Below are 19,975 nucleotides of genomic sequence, written 5' to 3' on the forward strand. Positions count from 1 at the left end.
AACTTTTTCCATTTTTTAAAAATAACTTAAACATTTTTAATCTTAAAACCAAAATATCAAAGTCTCTTTTCTGTACAATTTATTATCTTGTTCTAGGTACATACAGTTTCAACTTAGTTTTTTTTTTAATTTTAAATGTTTTGTTACAAATTCATTTATTTATTTGTATTTACTTTTAAATATTTATATTTTTGTTTGCTTTTACTTCAAAATATCAACAAACCCCCCAAAATTTAAAACAGCTGTTGAAAAACATAAACAAACGTACTGTTCTCATTAAAAATAACAACAAAACAACACACAACACAAAATGTAAACAAAAGCACAAAATACAAAAACAAATCTAATTTTATGAGTATGTTGGCCTTATCCAACACTGGCCACTGTTGACACAACATAATAGAGAATGGCGGAGAAATAAACAAAACGAAACAAGCGTTGCCAACTGTTTGTTAAGTAAATCTAGGCATTAAACCGTTTAAGTTGCTAAATAAATGTTTATAGATAGCGAAGTCGATATAGCCATGTCCGTCTGTCCGTTTGTATGTTGAAATCAACTTTCCGTAGCCCTAAATAACTTACAAACATGATTGATACATCAATATATCGCAAATTCTCCCGGCTCGGTTGATATTTACAATCGACCCACAAATGGCTGAGATATAAGGAAAAAACCGGGACAACCTTGATTATTGGTATATTTTTAATCTATGTATTTCTGGATTACTATGTCATTAATATAGACAATATGGATATCTAATGATAGATATTTCGAAGACCTTTGCAACGACGTATAGTAAGTTCGACCTATAATGGGTCAAAATCGGAAAAAATATTTTTTAACCCAAATTTTTTTTCACAAAAAAAAAATTTTGTTATAATTTTTTTTACTAATAAATTTAAAAAAAAAATTGGAAAAAGATTTAAAAAAAAAATTTTACAAAATTTTGAAAAAAAATATGTATTTGCCTTTAAAAATTTTGTATATAAAATAAAAACAAATTTTTAAAATTTTTTAAATTTTGTTTTTGCTTTCCACATAAATATCACTTTGGTGACGTGATTTACAAAATTAGGGCCTTAATGTTAATGATTCCTTTAAGACCTTTAAATTTTTATTTGTATTAATTTTTCCTGGTTTAAAATTTTTTTTCTGTTTTTGTCACACAGAGAAAATTGTTTTGGTTTTGATGGCTGCATTTATTGCTAATCAAATCGATTTAGACTAAATGACCAAATTTTTCTGTTGTGACTAAAACATTGTAGTCAGGGTGACAAAAATTCGCTTATTTAAATCTTATTTTTCAACCGATTTTCTGATACTAGTATTGAAAAAATCTATGGCTATAATTAAATCATTCGAAATCTTAATGAATATGTATTATCTGTGCTGAAATAAGCATTAAGAAGAAAAGAAAAAGTATTATCTGTGATGAAATAAGCATTAAAAGAAATTCCCGAAATTTTGAAATCGCGATTATTTATAAACAAATTAGTTTATCAGCAAAAACATAGCTTTTCAAAGAAATAATCTATTTATATCCTTCTCAATTCATCACGTAGTTTTGAAGATAATAAAGATTAATAATTTTGATTAGTTTAACATTTAAAAGTAAACAAGAATATAATTGTTATTTAATTCTAATATAATATAGTCTGCACATATTGTATGTTTTTGTTTAATTGGTGAAGTATTTAACAAAATAATTGATAACAAAACCGTCGCAATGTATTGCGACGGTTTTAAAAGCAACAAAAAATGTACTAAATTAATACCATTGTTTGCATTTTTAAACCTACCTCAAAATACAACTCTGTTACCCATATTTTCTCAATATCCGGTTATCGTTTTTCGTAACGATAAACCTCCAACTAAAATTTTTTTGTATCAGAACTGTTAGTTTATCGTCATGATAAAAAATAACCAGAGATTGAGAAAATGGGGGTTAATGTTTACCAAATGTGAGGGGGGATATTAGCTACTTTTAAAAGCACCTTTGTTTACATTTCATTCGCTAGCCTACCTAAAAACACAACCCTGTTAATGTTTACCAAATGACCCCCATTTTCTCAATCTCTGGTTATTGTTTTTCGTAACGATATACTTTCAATTAATATAATTCAATTTATAACATTTAATTTACAGGTTTTAATAATAAAAAATACTTTTTTAATTAAACTAAATGAAATGAAAACAATTTTAAAATACCTACTTATTAAGTAAATTTAAATCACACAATAAATGAATGTATAATTATTTCTAATAATAAATTTGTGTTTTTTTTTTTTGTTTAAGTAAAAGGTGGACATGTGAAATTAAATTGTTTATTCAACAACAAAACAATAACATTAATAATTTAAACGAAAAAGCCACACATTTCAATAACCTATACAAAATTCCTTTCATTTTTATTTTTGGCAATCATGAGACTTTGTGACTCGTTGAAATTCAAATGTTTCAAATCATATGAAGATTATTTTCATTTAAACACAATTTCCTTGGGAAAAACAATTTCTTTTTCTTAAAAATGCACATGATATTTTGAAAATTTACACATGATAATGTAATAATAATTTATTAAATCATGTGTATTATAGAATAGTTTACAAATGAAACATGCAAACTATTATCTAATTTAAATATGGGGGTGGTGGCATAGAAAAATACTTGATCTTAAAGAATTTCGTAGAATTATGGTTTGAAAAGCTTGTGATAGTATGATGTTATCAGTCAGTTATTTAAAAATAATGAATATTGTTAAATTTATATTTACACTTATGTACAAATTTTGTGTATTGAATGCCTTGAAAATAATTAAATTTTTAATAACCTGACATTTGTCACTGTTTCAACCTGTTTCAAAACGAGTTCTCTCTATACTCATCCCCTTTTTGACATTTCAAAAATAATCTCTCACATTTCATTTTACTTGAGTTTAGTTGATTGCAAATAATTATTATTTAATGTTATAGTTTTTGTCTTAATTAATTTATAATTTATTATGATGAATTGTATTAAATATACTCGTAATATTTATTGTGTTTTATTGCATTTTGCAAACAAGTGTACACTCCCTTGGACCTGTCTAACCCAAGTCTGTTTTAATAAAAAACAATGAAACACATACAATTGCAAGCAATTTTTTTTGTTACTGATTTCAATTACAAAACCCCTCTAGAAATTCTCAGAATTTCTAAAAATTATTTACATGTGTTGAATAGATGATAATATTACACACAGTCACGCAATAAATTTAAATTGTTTTTTATTATTATTATTATTATTAAACTAAATTTAAACATATTTATTACCTTGTGGAGATTTTTTGCTTGTTAAGAAAAACAAGGATGTTTTATTAATGCTAAGAGATATTTTATTTAAAAATTGTAGGAAATTTCAATGCAGGAATAGTTTTAGAACTTTGCGGAGATCCAAAAATTCTCGCAATATTTGAATTTGCCGCCATTTGTGTAGTAAAGCGTTGCCAACCAAAAAAAATGTTTTTCTACACCAAATGGTGGTAATCTGCTGAATTTATCAAGCGATAAATTTTAAAAGCCGCCTCCGAAAATTTTGAATATTAAGGGCCGTTTTTAGGTGATTATATTTTTTCCCAACGAAAAACTGCAGATTAAAGATATTTGGTTTTCTCAATGTCTCATTTGCTTCTATTCTGTCGCAAAGCTAACCCGACCTCATCTGCCAATTATTTATTTATCGTACAAATAAATTCAATCAGCTGACTGCTGTTCATAGTTTTTATGTGTTTGTGTTCTTGTAAACGAAATTAAATAGATTTTATAATAAAAAAGTTTAATAGAGGAATTTACATTAATTTGATGGAGGATGAACTCGAAGAACATGAGTTCCAAGTGTATGCTGAAAGAGTTTATCATGCCAGGCCTGCAGGATAATGAATTTTTCAAAAAATTCCGGCTGTCGATGGCCACATTAAACAGCTGATTTATGTAAACATGTTGCCACTTGAAGGCAGGGTTCCCAACTTTCACATCTATTTTGAGAGGTATTGCCAACTGAAAATAATGTTTTTTGTCGGTATATTGAGAAAACCAAAATTGAAACGGACAGTTTAGCGGCCTAATAAATTTATGTCGACATTTAGTAAGAGGCAGTTTGTCGATACATTGAGAAAACGGGACTAAGTTGGTTTGAAAATCGCCACCATTTTTGGCCAAAAGTTTCTTAAATTTTTGTAATTTCACTTTATAAATTTTAAAAGTAATTTCATTTTAATCCATCGCCTACATTATTTGAGTCATGCCTTCAAATTTAGTCTCTGTTTGACAGCTGACAATTTAGAGTTAGTTTTTCATAAATAATTAAAGTATGGCTGGTCATGAAACATTTTGACAAAAAAACTGGACTTACAATAGATGAAGAATAGTTTTTATATTTCAATATACATACATATTTTAAACATGTGTCTATTTACATTGACATTCATTCATAGTGGTGATTGTTCTCAACACAGATCATTCACAATAATAACTGACTTTTGTCACTATTTTATTATAGATTTTGTGATTTATTTATCTGTTTAGTTTTTGAATTTTGCAAACATTATAAAACAATTATATCACATCATAAACTAATTTATAAAATATTATTTATTTGCCGCAATATAAATGTGTGTTATACTTAAATGTTTTTTCCTCGTAGGCTTTAAAATGTCAAACAAGTTATCATCACAAACCACTGAAATTTGTTTTAAAATGTTTAATTAAAATAACACGACAGCAGCGTTAAGCATAGTAGTAGTAATAAATTAACGGCGCGTTAGTAATGGAATATTTTCAATTATTTTTTATGTTTATTTTTTGCATTACTCATTTTATTGTTGTTTGTTTCATATTTATAAGAGAACAACAACTTATTATAATATGAACAAAAAAATTGCTTACTGTTTATTATATTTTTTGAGTTGAAATATAAATCAAATAAATGACCACTTGAAAATTTAAACTGCAATGACAATAAATGAACACAAGTGACATAGACAATTGTTGTAGACCCACAAAAATTCTAGAAATTTTAATGTGTGTATTTAGAAATGTAAAAAAAGTGGGTGAAACAAACTGTTGCTAAGTGTTTAAACTAGTAAGTGAGGGACGCTATAGTAGGCAGTGATAGTTTGAAATGGGTTTTTGTAACAGTAAAAAATAGAAACTAGCTTTATCAAACAATAAAATCTCATTCGGGCTAATGAAATTATATATAGAAATTATTTAAGAGTAATTTAAATAAATTGTGGGCTTAAGAGGTTTGAAAAATAATTATTTGGCAAAGTTTTTAAAGTAATTTATTACTTTTTAATTGTGATTTGATAGAAAGTGTTGCTTGTTTAGAAAGCTTAATTAGATGTTTTTCATTTGCCTTTTGAATTGTTTAAATATGTTGATTAATAAAAGAGTTATATAGGATTTCCTCAAACATCCTAATTAATCCATAATTAATATTAATCATACGTCATGGTTTAAAAACATTTTTCTTTGTTAGAATTTTCTAAATTATTTTTCAAATTTTAATTAAAATAAACTATAAAGACAGTATTATAAAGCGTAGCTTACATTAGTATACATAAAATATTTGTTTTACTGTTAAATATATTTTTATCAAACAAAATGAAATATATTTTTAAATATTAAAATTTTTTAAATACATTTTTTTTTGAATTTACAAAAGTTTTTATTCTTTATCCAATTTTGAATAATTTCAGAATATATATTTTCTAGTTTTAATAAAGCTTGTTAAGTTTTCTTTCAGAATTCCTTTAGAGTTTTAAAAGTTATGGAGGATTTTTCAAAAACAACCCCAGAATTAATATTAATCATACGTCATCATTCTTATATGAGTGAAAAAAGACCAACTATAATGACAAATTTGAATTAAAATAATTTGCAATGACAGTATTTTAGAGCTTAATTTAAATTACAATTTGATTTTAAAAATATTTACAAAAAAATATTTGAAAAAAATAAGCCTTTAATTTTTATAAATTTTCCAAAAAAGTGACCTGACCTTGTACTTTTTCTAAAATTCCGATACAAATATAAATCTTTTATCAAATTAAGTAGTTTACAAACAATATACATACATAAATCTCTTAAATAAACTTTAAGTAAAAGCACTTTACAAAAGTGTTTTTTTTTCTTTTAAACTTAAAAATTATAAATCTTTTAAATCTTTTATTTGCTCTTGTATTTGTTTGTTTAACTGTCAATAACCTACAAAAACAAACCATACATTTCTTTATTTGTTTATTTCACTAAACAAAAATTAGCATTAATCAATTGTTGTGGCAACAAAAACCAGCCATCACCCGTAGTTGCCATGTTGACTTAACTGTCAACTGTCAAACGTCATTAAACAGTCATGTTTGTGATCGATTAGAAATAAATACTCTGGATTTTTGCAAAATGCATTTTAGAATATAAATTATTTTGTTTTTAAGCTTTAATATGCTTTTATAAGTTATGAGTAAACAATAGGGAATGTGTATAAGAAAATAAGTGCACGTATGAATCCAAAGATTTCTTAAACAAATATGGTAGGGAATGGAAATTCTTAATTTGTTGGTCTTGGGTGTATGGCTTAAAAATTATAGAAACATTTGTACAACATAAATTTATTCAAAGTATTGGCCATACTTAGCTATGACCTTTTCCCCATCTTTCTGGCAAAATAAGGATTCCGTGCCAAAAGAACCGCTGATCTTTTGAGGCCAAGAACATATCCCAGAGAGAGCGTTCTGCATCGATGGAAACAAATAGTAGTAGGACGGGCCAAGGTCTGGTCTATAAGGCAAAACTACCCAACCACTTCTTTCTAAATAGTTTTTAACATGTATAGCAACATGTGTCCATCATGACAACGGTTTCATGATTACGGTTTCATTTCTGACCTCATATTTTGGGTATTTTTCGGCCAATGCTTCCTTCAAATGAATCAGTTGTGTTCGGTACACCAAACACAGAGAAGCTCCCACAAACACAGAGAATTAACTTAGTCCCATGGATATTTGGCTTTAGTGTCGATTCAGCTGGTAGGGCGGGCTTCACATACGATCTCTTACGCTTCAGGTATTCGTAATGGATAAATTTTTCATCGCAAGTAATGATTCGGTGCAAAAATTATCGTATTTCAAGGTCTCTTGGCTTTAATTCGTATAGTACCCTGACTTTGGATGAATCATTCAAGCTCCTGTTGAGTTTCACAAGAATCGTCTCCAATTCTTTGTCTTCCAACTTTTTTGGCTGGACTGGGTGATTTTTGTCTTCCGTGCCAAAATCACCATTTCTAAATCGCACAAAGCATCTCTCGCACGTTGAAACCGATGGAACACATTCACCATAAGATTTGGTGAGCAATCGGTGTGCTTCAGCTGCACTTTTTTTCAAATTAAAGAAGTAAAATAGAATATAACATATTACCTCCATATTCATAAAAAAATTTTGTATTAACAAGTAACAGAGCTATATTCGGCTGTGCCGAATCTTATATACCCTTCACCAAATTATACTTCAAAATACAAATTTGAAATATTTTTAGGTAAACAACATTTTTTTTTTCATTTTTTGTAAAAAAAAATTTTGGAATTGTTTTTTAAAGGTTTTTTTTAAATTTTTTACATTTTAATTTTTTTTTTAATATATAGTGAAAAAAAGTTTTGTTGAAAAAAAAATCGGGTTAAAAAATATTTTTTCCGATTTTGACCCATTGAAGGTCCAACTTATATACGTCGTTGCAAAGGTCATATTGTCTATATTAATGACTAGTAATTCAGTTATAGGTCAAAAATCGAAGTTGTCCTGATTTTAAATAGCAACCGAGCCGGAAGAATTCCGGAGATATTGATGTATGAATCGTGTATGTAAGTTATTCGGGGGCTTCGGAAAGTTGATTTCAACAGACAGACGGACATGGCTTAATCGCCTCCGCTATCTATAAGGATCCAGAATATATATACTTTATAGGGTCGGAAAATTATATTGTGGAAATTACAAACGGAATGTCAAACTTATATATACCCTTCTCACGAAGGTGAAGGGTATAAAAATGTATTTAATAAACCTATGATAAATTTAAAAATTGTTCATGAATATTGGGGTTAATGGTTAAAAATCTTATTTTGATGTGCTACTGTGATTAGACGCTATTGTGAATTAACAATACTGTGAATGAACTCCATTGTTAATAGACACATGCCTAAAATATGTGGAAATATTTAAAGCAGCTACAAATATCGTTTACACAAAAACGTTATCGTTATCGAGCAGAAGTATGATTTAATCAGCCCAAAATCCTCACCAAACAGTAACACATTGAGGATGTAGTTGTTTTTCGGCAATCGGATGAGTTTGCTCAGCTGTCAAAACTGTTTTTTGTTTTGGTTGGCAATACTTTATGCTTAAATGGCGGCAAATCAAAATCCTTCGTGAACTTTGGAATAGACTTTACCGTTAGAAAGCAATATTTCTATCACTAAAATTAAAACTAAATTGAATTGTACAGTTTAAAAGTTATGGGCAATTCTGCACCAAAAAGCTTCTTAATAAACAAAGCCAATGATTTGATGGACACTTTAAATATACTAGGATCGCCTGGTGGTCAAAAACGTGTGGCCTATTGTTTCATCAATATTGGTGGACAATAACATACTTAAAAGTGTACCACAAAAAAACGTGTGGCCTATTTATATATAAGATAATATATGCTATATATTGTATATTTTATTGAAATCAGAAATCTGTACGTTTTGGGATTGATAAATTGATAAACGTAGGAAAAATTTCCCGGGAAATTTTCGGGAATTTCTTTATAAGTTTTCTTCAAATAGTTAAGATATTCAGATTCTTTGCGATGACCAAAATTGTTGCTAATTTAATGATTTCATTATATCCTGCGATGTTTTCGGTTCTAGCAACAGATAGTCAGTTGGCAAAGAAACAATTTATGTTCTTAAAGGAATTATTAAGGTTCTAACATTACAACATTTAAGGATATTCGTATTTAAAGAAAATAACAATAATATTGGTTTAAATTTGTTTATATACAATTTAATTATAAAAATTTCTCTTTCGAAACTAACTACTGAATTAAGAAAATCCAAATTCTTATGTTTTTTTAATAAAACAATAGAATTTATAAATTTTATAAGAGTGTGACAATACCTGCCAAATGCCACTATTAAATTTGGAATTAGAACAACCAAATATAGTTATTTTATACTTATTTTAAAGAGCTGGTAAACGTCTAAGACAATTTATTCGAAAAAAATTTACTAGTTCTTGGTTTAATTTAGTATTAAAATGTTTACAAAATCACACTAATGACCACACTGGTTAAATGTCATGTCATACAGTGGGAGAAATATTTTTAAAAACTACTTAAATTGAAAGTACAGTTATGTTTATTTATTAAGTATGACATGATATTTACCTTGATTTTAACTTAAATTATTGTTTTATTAGCATTTTAAAATACAAATAATTATAGCAATATTGCATATTTTAAGTCAAAAGGAAGTTGTTTGTGTTTTCAGTTTAAGCAAAACATTTCAATTTATTTATTAATATGTTTATTCGTTCTTTGAAATTATGTGTATTTTAAAGTGTAAACAAAAATAATTATTGTTAAATAATTGTGTGTTAAATATTGTTTTTTTATTCTCTTTAATATATTATTGCTAAAAAGGCAACTTATTGTTATTGTTACTTATTATTATGCCATTCATGTTTGAAGTTTCTTGTTTATTTGTTTTTGAAAATAGTGTCTGTTATTTTTTTATTTTAATTTTATTATTATTATACTCGTATATTTAATTAAATGTTGAATTATTATTATTGTTGTTGTATTGTATTGTATGTATACATATATATTTATAAAGTAAAATCGTGTTTATTTATGTACATGGTTGTAAATTTATGTATATATAAGTATATATTAAAGTTTTTGGTTTTATTTTTGTAAATGTAAATATGTATTTTAACTTTTAAATACATAATAATTATTGTTTACAAAAACAAACCTTGAACTAATTTTTAAAGATTGCAAGTGTACTATATTAAAAAATTTAAAAGAAATCTATTATTTATTTTTTTTAGATTTCTTTTAACTTGTTTTTTTAATATTTGCCTTGTCTAGTTCACTATAACTCCATGTAAAGAGAGTTTTTTACGAAAGTGTTAACTGTCAAGCGAACTGTCATACTGTGCTCACTTTTAGACATTTATGATCAGTATACTCTGGAAAATCATTATGAATAGGTTGACGCTTGAATAATTCTACCAAATTATCCAAATTTACTTGGAAAATCAGTCATCGGTTCGCCCAACTTATAGACCAATGATGCCCATTTCATTGTGCTTTCGCGCTGACTAACAACACACATATTCTTATTCTCTTTTGTTTAGTAGTCACTGAATCAGCGAAGAATACACATGCTAAGCGAGTGTATTGCTATTTTTTAATTTTTTGTTCATGATCACTAAAAGAAATATTTGGATTGTTTAATATATTTTCGAACTTAAAAAAAATCATTGAAGTGTTGTCTGGTTTTTTTCCCTAAATTTACTTCTGCGAAAAATTTTTCAGATTCGAAATGATTTTAATCCAAAAAATGTAATAAAATAAGCAAACAAAAATATTTTCCATATTTTAAATATTTACAAATTTGCCAAAAATGATTAATATCAAACTCTCAATTAATGAGCTATGTATGATAATATGTCGCAGACAATTTGATTAAGATTGTTGACTTGATTATTGTTAACACATAAAGTCTTAAAAATATTGACATTGGAGTGAGATCAATGCACAAGAGACTCCATTACAGCCAGTAGAATGCACTGTTTAGTGCGGTTTACACGCTGGTGGCATAATCGGACCTTATTTCTTAAAAAATTAAGCCAGAGCTCGCGTTACGATCAATGGAGATCGTTAATGCACCATGATCACTAATTTTTTTGCTTGAAAATATGGATGACATTAATCCGGGCCACCATCGCCTTATTGAAATCAATATTCGGCGATAACTTAATTTTGAGAAATGGACCTGTTAATTGGCATTCAAGGTCGTGCGATTTGACATCTCTCGATTAGCTCCTTTGGGACCGTGTGAAGTCACTGGTTTATTGCAGGAAAACCAGCAATAATTGAAGCCTTGGAGGACAACATTATTTGTGCCAGCAATACTCGCTAAAGTTGTCCAAAATTGGACGCCCAGAATGCGCTTCGTCAAGGACAGCGTCAAGGATCTTTCGATTAAAATTTTTTTTATTAAATTTTTTTTTTTTTTTACAATTTCAAGTTCTATCGGGCTTAAAACAACACCCTTGATCTTGATATTGATCTCGTAGGCATGAGAAAGAGAGGATCTAGTTTATTTTTCAAATGCTTACAAGATTTTCACTGGATCCGAAACGCAGACATGATTTCAAACAGTTTTTTTTTCTTATATGTATAAAAATAGATCTTATGAAGATCTGTGGATAGTTCCCATGGCACCTGCTGCGGTCTTGTTATTCTTAAGCTGGGTGCTTTGATCTCGTCTTGATTAGGAAGAAGGGGACATTCAACATCTTTGTCAATGATTGGTTGTAGTTTATTTTCTTCAACTGGAACTTTGGCTCCTAATAAGTTGGAGAAATATTGTTTGCAGATCCTTGGCATACTTTCTGATCATCAGTAATTCTTTCTGCTTTTCGTTTTAAATATTTCAATAATATTAATTATTATCTTTGAATTTGATCTAAATAATGTTAAAAGCTGTATGACTGTCGAATTTTTAACACTTTTTCGAATAGTTGTTCAGTGTGCAAATACTCTACACTTGTGCATTTAAAAAATTATGATACATTCAAACATTGCATTTTCTTACAGCTCTGACTCTTTTTTTTCTGTAAATGTCACATTCTATCATAAATATTATTGTATTATATCACTTGGCTTTTTATAATAACCGAACAAATTTGTAATTAAAACGAATCAAGTGTTTAATGTTTGCATATCTTAAATTTCAAACCACAAAATACACAAACAAAATTCATATTTGCTAAAGTAACAACCGAAACACGCGAACTGAAAGTGAATAAAATCTTATGTGAATATGCATGATTTGTGTGTGTAGTTTTTGTGCAATAACTAATAAATTGTTAAAATAGACAAGGTTAAACAACAACAATTAAAATAGCAAATTTAAAATTTATTCGATTGCTTGCAAAATTGATTAAAGAAAAAAGAAGCCATAACCTTGATTAAATTTCAAAGATATTTTTTCAAACAGCTGTCACTTCCTTAATTAAGGGAAGAGAGAAGGGGGAATTACCAAAAAGATGAGAAGAGAAACTAGATAATATTGAAACATTGGACTTTAAATTGTGATCAAATTAGCCAAGTATTTGATGAGTTAATCATATTTTTCATTTACTATTTATTTGATGTAACAATACTTTTGCAAGGGCAACAAAAAAGGTGTAATAAATTTTGTCTTATCCTCTTTCACTATCAGATCCATCTTCCCCGATTCATAATCAGAAGCAAGGAACTTTTATGAGATGAATAAGATACTGATTTCGTGGACTCAAGTGGTCTTGTCTTTTTTTGAGTTTGCCTGTCTCTAATTCATATAAAAGTATGGTCCAAACACCAATGGGAAGGATTCGAAGAAATGTTATATTTTACTTCTCAATCAATTTCTGATTTTGTATTGAACTTTTAAAAATGATAATGGTAAAAGGCCGTTTCGGAATCTCTGCTCTTTTTCTCTTACCCTGCTGCGATTATCACAGAATCTCATTAACTAATGGCTAAAATTTAAATATAATAACATACATATTTTCTTTCAAACATACTAACAACTGCAAAAGTGTGCGGCCACAGTCCAACTTTTATTCACCACCAAATTATGTGTGTTATGAATACAAATTCACACCGCAATTAATCATTTTATTTCAAATTTTATTTTGTTGCTAATTTTCTATGTGTAGAGAAGCTGCACGTGCCAGTTGAGACTTTGTGAAATAAACGTTTAGCCTATTTTTCTACGCTGCCAACTTTAAAAGAAACTTGGAAGAGAAAGAAAAGATTTTCAAAATTATTTTGATGTATTTAAATATTTTGTATGTATTTTCATGTTTTTAAATGGCCTAGTTTTTAAGTACAATATTCTGTGATAATTTTTAGCTTTTTGTTTTATTTCTTTTCATGATTTCAATGAAAGCTGGCAGGGGAACAAAACATCCATCTGTAGTTGGTGAATTGAAATATGATTGTAGTTAGTTTGACATTCGAATAGTTTCTATAGAAACAGTAAATAGTCCGTGTCAAACAAATAGATTGAAATTAATTTATAAAAAATAATAAATTTTTCACAAAAGCAATTGATAGTTTAAAAACTATGAAATAAATAACTAAATAAATTAAATACATTTTCCACAAAAGAAAATATGTAGTAATAAAAATACTACTTTTTAAAAAGGGGCCTAAATTAAGAAATTTACCCCCTAAAACTGCTCATTTCAATTTAAAACTTTAGTAACAAATTGAATCTGTGAAAAATAAATAAATTAAACAAAAAATAAAAATAGTAGTAAAAATACTACATTTTTAAAAAGTTACTAAAAGCTATGAAATAAAGTACTAATACTAATTCTCACTATTTAAATCGAGATTTGTAGTTTTTGTAATTTTTTTTTACAGTTTTAAAAAAAGTAGTAAAAATACTCCTTTTTCAAAAAAGTACTAAAACCAAGAAATAAAATCTGGACACTAATTAATACAATCTAAAATTTGGATTGACAAAACTAAATAAATTTTGCATTAACAGTAAGGCTAAAATTGAGTTCTATACATAATATTACGTCTTTTTAAAAAAGTTTGCAGAAATATAACGTTTTTAAAACGTTATTAAAAGCTATGAAATAAACATCATAAACTGTTTATAACAATTACAGATTGTTAAACGGACTAAAACTACCAATCTCTACCTAATTTTACGAATTTAAAAAAGTAGTAAAAATACTAAATTTGTATAGATCCGTCTTAGTTTCAAAAATAATGTAAAATAACATTTAAAAAGACTAGTAATAATTATTTTAGCACAAATAAAAAAGTAGTAAAAATACTACTTTTTTTAAGAAGGTATTAAAACTTTTAATTTAAAAGTTATATCAATTAGAGATTGACAATCAGACCTACATTTGAGATCTATATACAAATTTAGGAGTTTTTAAAAAAGTAGTAGAAATACAATTTTTAAAAAGGTATTAAAAGTTATGAAATTAATATTAAAACCAGCTTATATCAATTATATATTGACAATAAAACGTAAATTTGTGATCTATATATAAATTTAGGAGTTTTTAAAAAAGTAGTAGAAAAACTACTTTTTTAAAAAGGTATTAAAAGTTATGAAATCAATATCAAAAACAGCTTATATCAATTAGAGATTGACAATAAGACATAAATTAGAGATTTATATATAAATTTAGGAGTTTTTTAAAAAAAAAAAAAATAGAAATACTACTTTTTTAAAAATGTATTAAAAGCTATGAAATGGATACCAAAAACGTCTTATATCAATTAGAGATTGACAATCAGACATAAATTTGTGATCTATATATAAATTTAGGAGTTTTTATAAAAGTAGTAGAAAAACTACTTTTTTAAAAAGGTATTAAAAGTTATGAAATTAATATTAAAAACAGCTTATATCAATTAGAGATTGACAATAAGACACAAATTAGAGATCTATATATAAATTTAGGAGTTTTTAAAAAAGTAGTAGAAATACTACTTTTTTAAAAGTTATGAAATTAATATTAAAAACAGCTTATATCAATTAGATATTGACAATAATACAAATTTGAGATCTATATATAAATTTATGAGTTTTTATTAAAGTAGTAGAAATACAACTTTTTTAAAAAGGTATTAAAAACTATGAAATCGATATAAAAAATGGTTTATACCAATTAGAGATTCACAATAAGACATAAACTTGAGATCTATATATAAATTAAAGAGTTTTTAAAAAGTAGTAGAAATACTACTTTTTGAAATGCTTCTTATTAAACTTTAGAGTCTATGAAAAGGAATCGAAAAAAAGAACATCCAAACTAGCCTACAGTTTTGTTCATTGGCAATGATGCTATTCTTGACTTCTAACAAATAGAAAATTCTAATTGTTTTTCACTTACTTGGCAGTTATATTTTATGGCTGGAGTATTTTATGGAATTAATAATCAATCGGTATATACAATACAGATTGATTACAATAGCATAATTTATAAAAGTTTACACTAGAATCTATTCTTCACTTCTAACAAATTATAAATTCTACTTCTTTTTCGCTTCTTGGGAAGTTCTTTTTTATAGCTGGGGTAACAATAGAATAGATATCAATATATCAGTATAATTTATAAAAAGTTCTCTCTACAATTTATTCATTTAGACTTCTGGCCATTTAAAATTTTGATTGCTTTACAAAAAAGTGTTTGTATAAAAACGCGCTAAAAATTTATATGAATATAAAAACATGACACATTGATTGAAGCATGCAAGTTTGATTTTAGTTTATTTTTGTTTTACCCGCCACTAGATTGAATTGTAAACGTTTTAATAACATGCTACTATTATCAAATTTCAAAATACCAGTAACAAAAAACAAAATTTTTTCTACAGACAGGCACACTTTGGAATCAACAAATCCAAAGCTATGTATTTGAATGCAGCCGAATAATCGGTTTTAAGGTTTTTTCTTGAAATAAAGAGGGACACAAACAATGTGTTCAATAATAATTCGATTATTCGGCGTGATTTAGTAAAATGTAATATTTTCTAAATTTTCAAATGTAATTTTCACAATAAGCGGAACAATTCACTTTTTTTTTTTAAAAAATGTATAAAAGTTATTGGTGTGTATTTGTTTGCCTAAATATCTGCCGAATATTCCTCAGCTTATTGATACTTTATTATGTAGGCCTCTACTACTGCAATGTGGAGCATTTACAACCCCAAAGCAACAGTTGCATTTTTGCATACGTGATCTTTTAAATCTTGAATTAGGTGGGTCTTTTAAAATTCATATCAACAGTGAAAGATCACTGCAATCGACGCCTAAAGTTTAAAATAATTTGTTCTTAAACAGTCCCCCTTTGCCAAAATTCACAGTTTTCTGTTATTAGGCATTTACACCACCACCAATTACAAAAACCAGCGACTTTAGCAACAACCATCAATTCAATATTATTAATTTATGTTTAAAACGTTTTTTTTTGGATTTTCTGCGAATGTATGTAAAGAGCGTGATCATGGTTGGGCTACGTGATCATGGTAAGACTGGCTGTGTGTGACGTACGAATGCAACGAATATATTTATTTATTTTTTAACCTCATGCAAAATAATATTCTCACTTTCATTTGAGTGAAATGAATGCAATAATATGTAAAGAAATGTTTCAAATTGTTATGGAAATTTTTAAGTACCTATAAACAGTGTTTAAAAAACTAGACTACAAGTAGCAGTAGCAACGAAAAAACACAAGTAGTCTAGTTAAAAAATTAATAAAAACACGGAGTCAATAATTACTACTGCTACCTTCATATTTTGGTATCATTAGTAGTAGTAGTACTAATAAAAGAAAAATTTAAAAGTAGCAGTGTAATTTATTTTCTATTGCTAACTTAAAAAAGAAAAAGTTTTGATGTAGCAGTCATTAGTTTTTTATTAATTCTGCTACTTTTAAAATTTTTAATTTTAAATGGAAATTTTCGAATTCGAATTTAGATTTTTAAATTATGGCCATAAATTTTCAATTTCGAATAGAAATTTTTTATCTCAAATGGAAATTTTCGAATTTAGATTTTAAAATTTTGAACTTAAATTTTCAATTTCGAATAGAAATTTTTAATTCGAATATAGGAATTTTCATTTAAGAAAAAATTTTACATTTTTAAAAACAAAAATTTTACATTTTTAAAAATCAATTTACAATTTCGAAAATAAATATTCAATTTCGAAAATAAATTTTTAATTTCGAGTTAAATTTTTCAATTTTAAATATGTGTTTTTAATTTCGAATACAAATTTTTAATTCGAATAGATGCTGACAATTTCGAATATAAATTCTCCATTGAATACAAACTATATTTCACAAGGCTTTTTTGGAAAAATTTTAATATCGAATAAAGTTTGGCTACCGTTGCCGTTAAGCTACCGTAACACTTAAAAACAATAGAAATCTTTAATTTTGCCCAGATATTGCTGAATTCTAATATAAATTCTGAATTTCTAGAAAAATCTTGTTTAAAAAAATTGCAATATCGAATAAAAACTTTCAATTTCAATCCAAAATATTCTATTTTGGAATAGAAATTTAAATTTCGTAGAGAAATGTTCTAATTCGAATAGGAGTTTTTTTTTGTATAATTTCTAATATTTAATTCTCAATTTCTAATATATATTTTTAATTTAAAAGAAATTATAGGAGAAATCATTATTTTCGAATAGAATATGTCAATTTCGTATATGAATACTCAATTTCGAATATATATTTTAGACTTTGAAAGTGTAAAATATATGTATATTCGAACAACAATTTTCTATATTGGAAATTAAGCATTCATTATAGAATAAAAATATTCAATTTTGAAATAATATTTTCAATTTCGAAAATAATATTTTCAATTTCGAAAATAATATTTTCAATTTCGAAAATAAATTTTCAATTTCGAAAAAAAGAAAAAAAATGTTTTGAGAATAAAATTTGAATTTGTTCTGATATCTCTACAATTTGGTGGACAATAATTAATTTTTTGTCAATTTTGTAGAGAAATTTTTAATTTGATGGAGAAAATTTTATTTTCAAGTAGAATTATTTAACTTCGTATAGAAATTTTTATTATCGAAAAAGTATTTTCAATTTCGATAAAAAAAAATGTTAGTATTCTTACATAAATTTGAAACGAAAATAAAATTTCAGTTATGAATAAAATAAAGAAATTTCGAGTACACATTTTTACTACAATTATAAATAGTTTATTCTTACTAAATTGAATTAAATATTACTTTTTCTACTTATATTTCTTTTTCCTATTTTTAAATACCCTTTATTAAGAATTCTTCAACTACAAATCACAAATGAACTAATTTCCCCCAATTATTTTTTTCTAATTTCAGGAACAATGAAAAACGTAAAGAACGTTCTCGAGATGCCGCCAGATGTCGTCGATCTCGCGAAACCGAAATCTTTACCGAATTGGCAGAAGTTTTACCCTTGAAAAAGGAAGATGTCCAACAACTCGACAAAGCCTCTGTCATGCGTGTAGCCATAGCATATTTGAAAGTGCGCGATATGTTGAAAATGTGTAAGTATTCAAAAATCTCAAAACAAAAATCAATACTAAAACTATAAACTCTATTTTTCATTTCAGTTCCAAAAATCCAAGAACTACTTGGTGATTTACAACTCTGCGGCGACAACAACAGCAGCATTGAAAATTCTGAAGCCAATGATGATACTTCTGCTTTTAATAGCTCTCTAGATTCCCATGATTCATCCACACAATCTTCTCAAGCATCCGAAGATTCTAATCAACAATCAGCTATAGAATCTTCAAAAACCTTGGAGTCTTCTACTTTGACTGCCACGAATGGTGACAGTGCTGGTGTGGATGATTTTAGTTTGTTACTTAAGCAAACCATGGATGGTTTCTTGTTGATTTTGTCCAATGATGGTGATATTACTTATGTCACCAACAATATCAGTGACTATTTGGGTTTGTCAAAGGTAAAAGTATTTATGCTGTGTTTTATTTCCGGTTCAAATTTAAATATTTTTTGTGTTTTTTTCAGATTGATCTTTTGGGCCAACAGATATGGGAATATGCCCATCAATGCGATCATGCTGAGCTTAAGGAGGCTCTCAATTTAAAACGCAATGGCTTGACCAATAAAGTCAAAGATGAGAATCTTTTAGAGGAGGGTATTTCTACCGATCATCGTGATTTGTTTGTGCGCTTGAAGTGCACCATTACCAGTCGCGGTCGCAGTATCAATATTAAAAGTGCTTCTTATAAGGTGAGAAAGAAATAGAATCACGAATCTTTGCAGTCAGAACTCATAAATTAAAAAAACAGTTTTCTCTAAAATTATATACATTTTAAATTTTAATTTGCTAAAGATTTTTAATTTTGCTTAGAAGCTTCCTTTTTTGAGTGTAAACATTTTCTATTTCGGGTTAAATTTTTGTATGTTGAACTTTGATAGCAATTTCCAATATCAAATAATATTTTCCAATTCGAAATTAATATAATTCATTTAAAAAAAAAAAGACATTCGAAACTTATCATATCGAAAACTAACTTTTATTCTCAAATAAATAATTGAATTTTGAATACTTTAAATTGATTTGGTATTTCGAATAGACATTTTTAAAATCGAATAAAAGTATTAATCTATAATTTAATAGAAATTTTCAATTTAAAAATGTTCGAAATTTCGAAGAAATATAACCAAAATTACAATTTTCTAATTCGGGAATTTTAAATTTAAATCCAAAATATTTAATTTAATTTCGTACAAACATTTTCAATCTCAAATAATAGTGATATCCAATTTTAGAATACAAATTATAAATTTCGAATAAAACTTTTCAATTTCTCTTAAGTCGTGCATTTTTAATTTCGAATTTAAAAATGTTTAATATGGAATGAATATAGGTTTTCAATTTGAATTAGAAATTCTAAACTTTGAACATAAATTGTGAATTTTGAAAAAAATATTAAAATTAATTTTTATTAAAAATTTTTAATTTCAATTTCGAAAGGACATTTTTAATTTTGAATAGAAATTTTTATTTTCCAATAGAAAATTGTAGTTTTTAACATATATTGTCAAATACGAACAAAAACTTTTAATTTCGAACACAAATTTTTATTTTCGTTGAAATATTT

General features: G+C 26.6%; 1 protein-coding gene across 3 annotated transcripts in view; it reads left to right on the forward strand.

Moving 5' to 3' along the window:
- The window catches only part of sima (similar), a 281,132-nt gene that overhangs the window by 30,937 nt on the left and 230,220 nt on the right, over positions 1-19,975 (forward strand). For all 3 annotated transcript variants that reach the window (XM_065515340.1, XM_065515341.1, XM_065515339.1), the window contains 3 exons: positions 18,201-18,388; positions 18,455-18,810; positions 18,876-19,100. In XM_065515340.1, the coding sequence (XP_065371412.1) occupies positions 18,201-18,388; positions 18,455-18,810; positions 18,876-19,100 (769 nt within the window). The remainder of the gene's footprint in view (positions 1-18,200; positions 18,389-18,454; positions 18,811-18,875; positions 19,101-19,975) is intronic.

This window comes from Calliphora vicina, chromosome 1 (assembly GCF_958450345.1).
Source record: "Calliphora vicina chromosome 1, idCalVici1.1, whole genome shotgun sequence".
NCBI classification, from domain to species: domain Eukaryota; kingdom Metazoa; phylum Arthropoda; class Insecta; order Diptera; family Calliphoridae; genus Calliphora; species Calliphora vicina.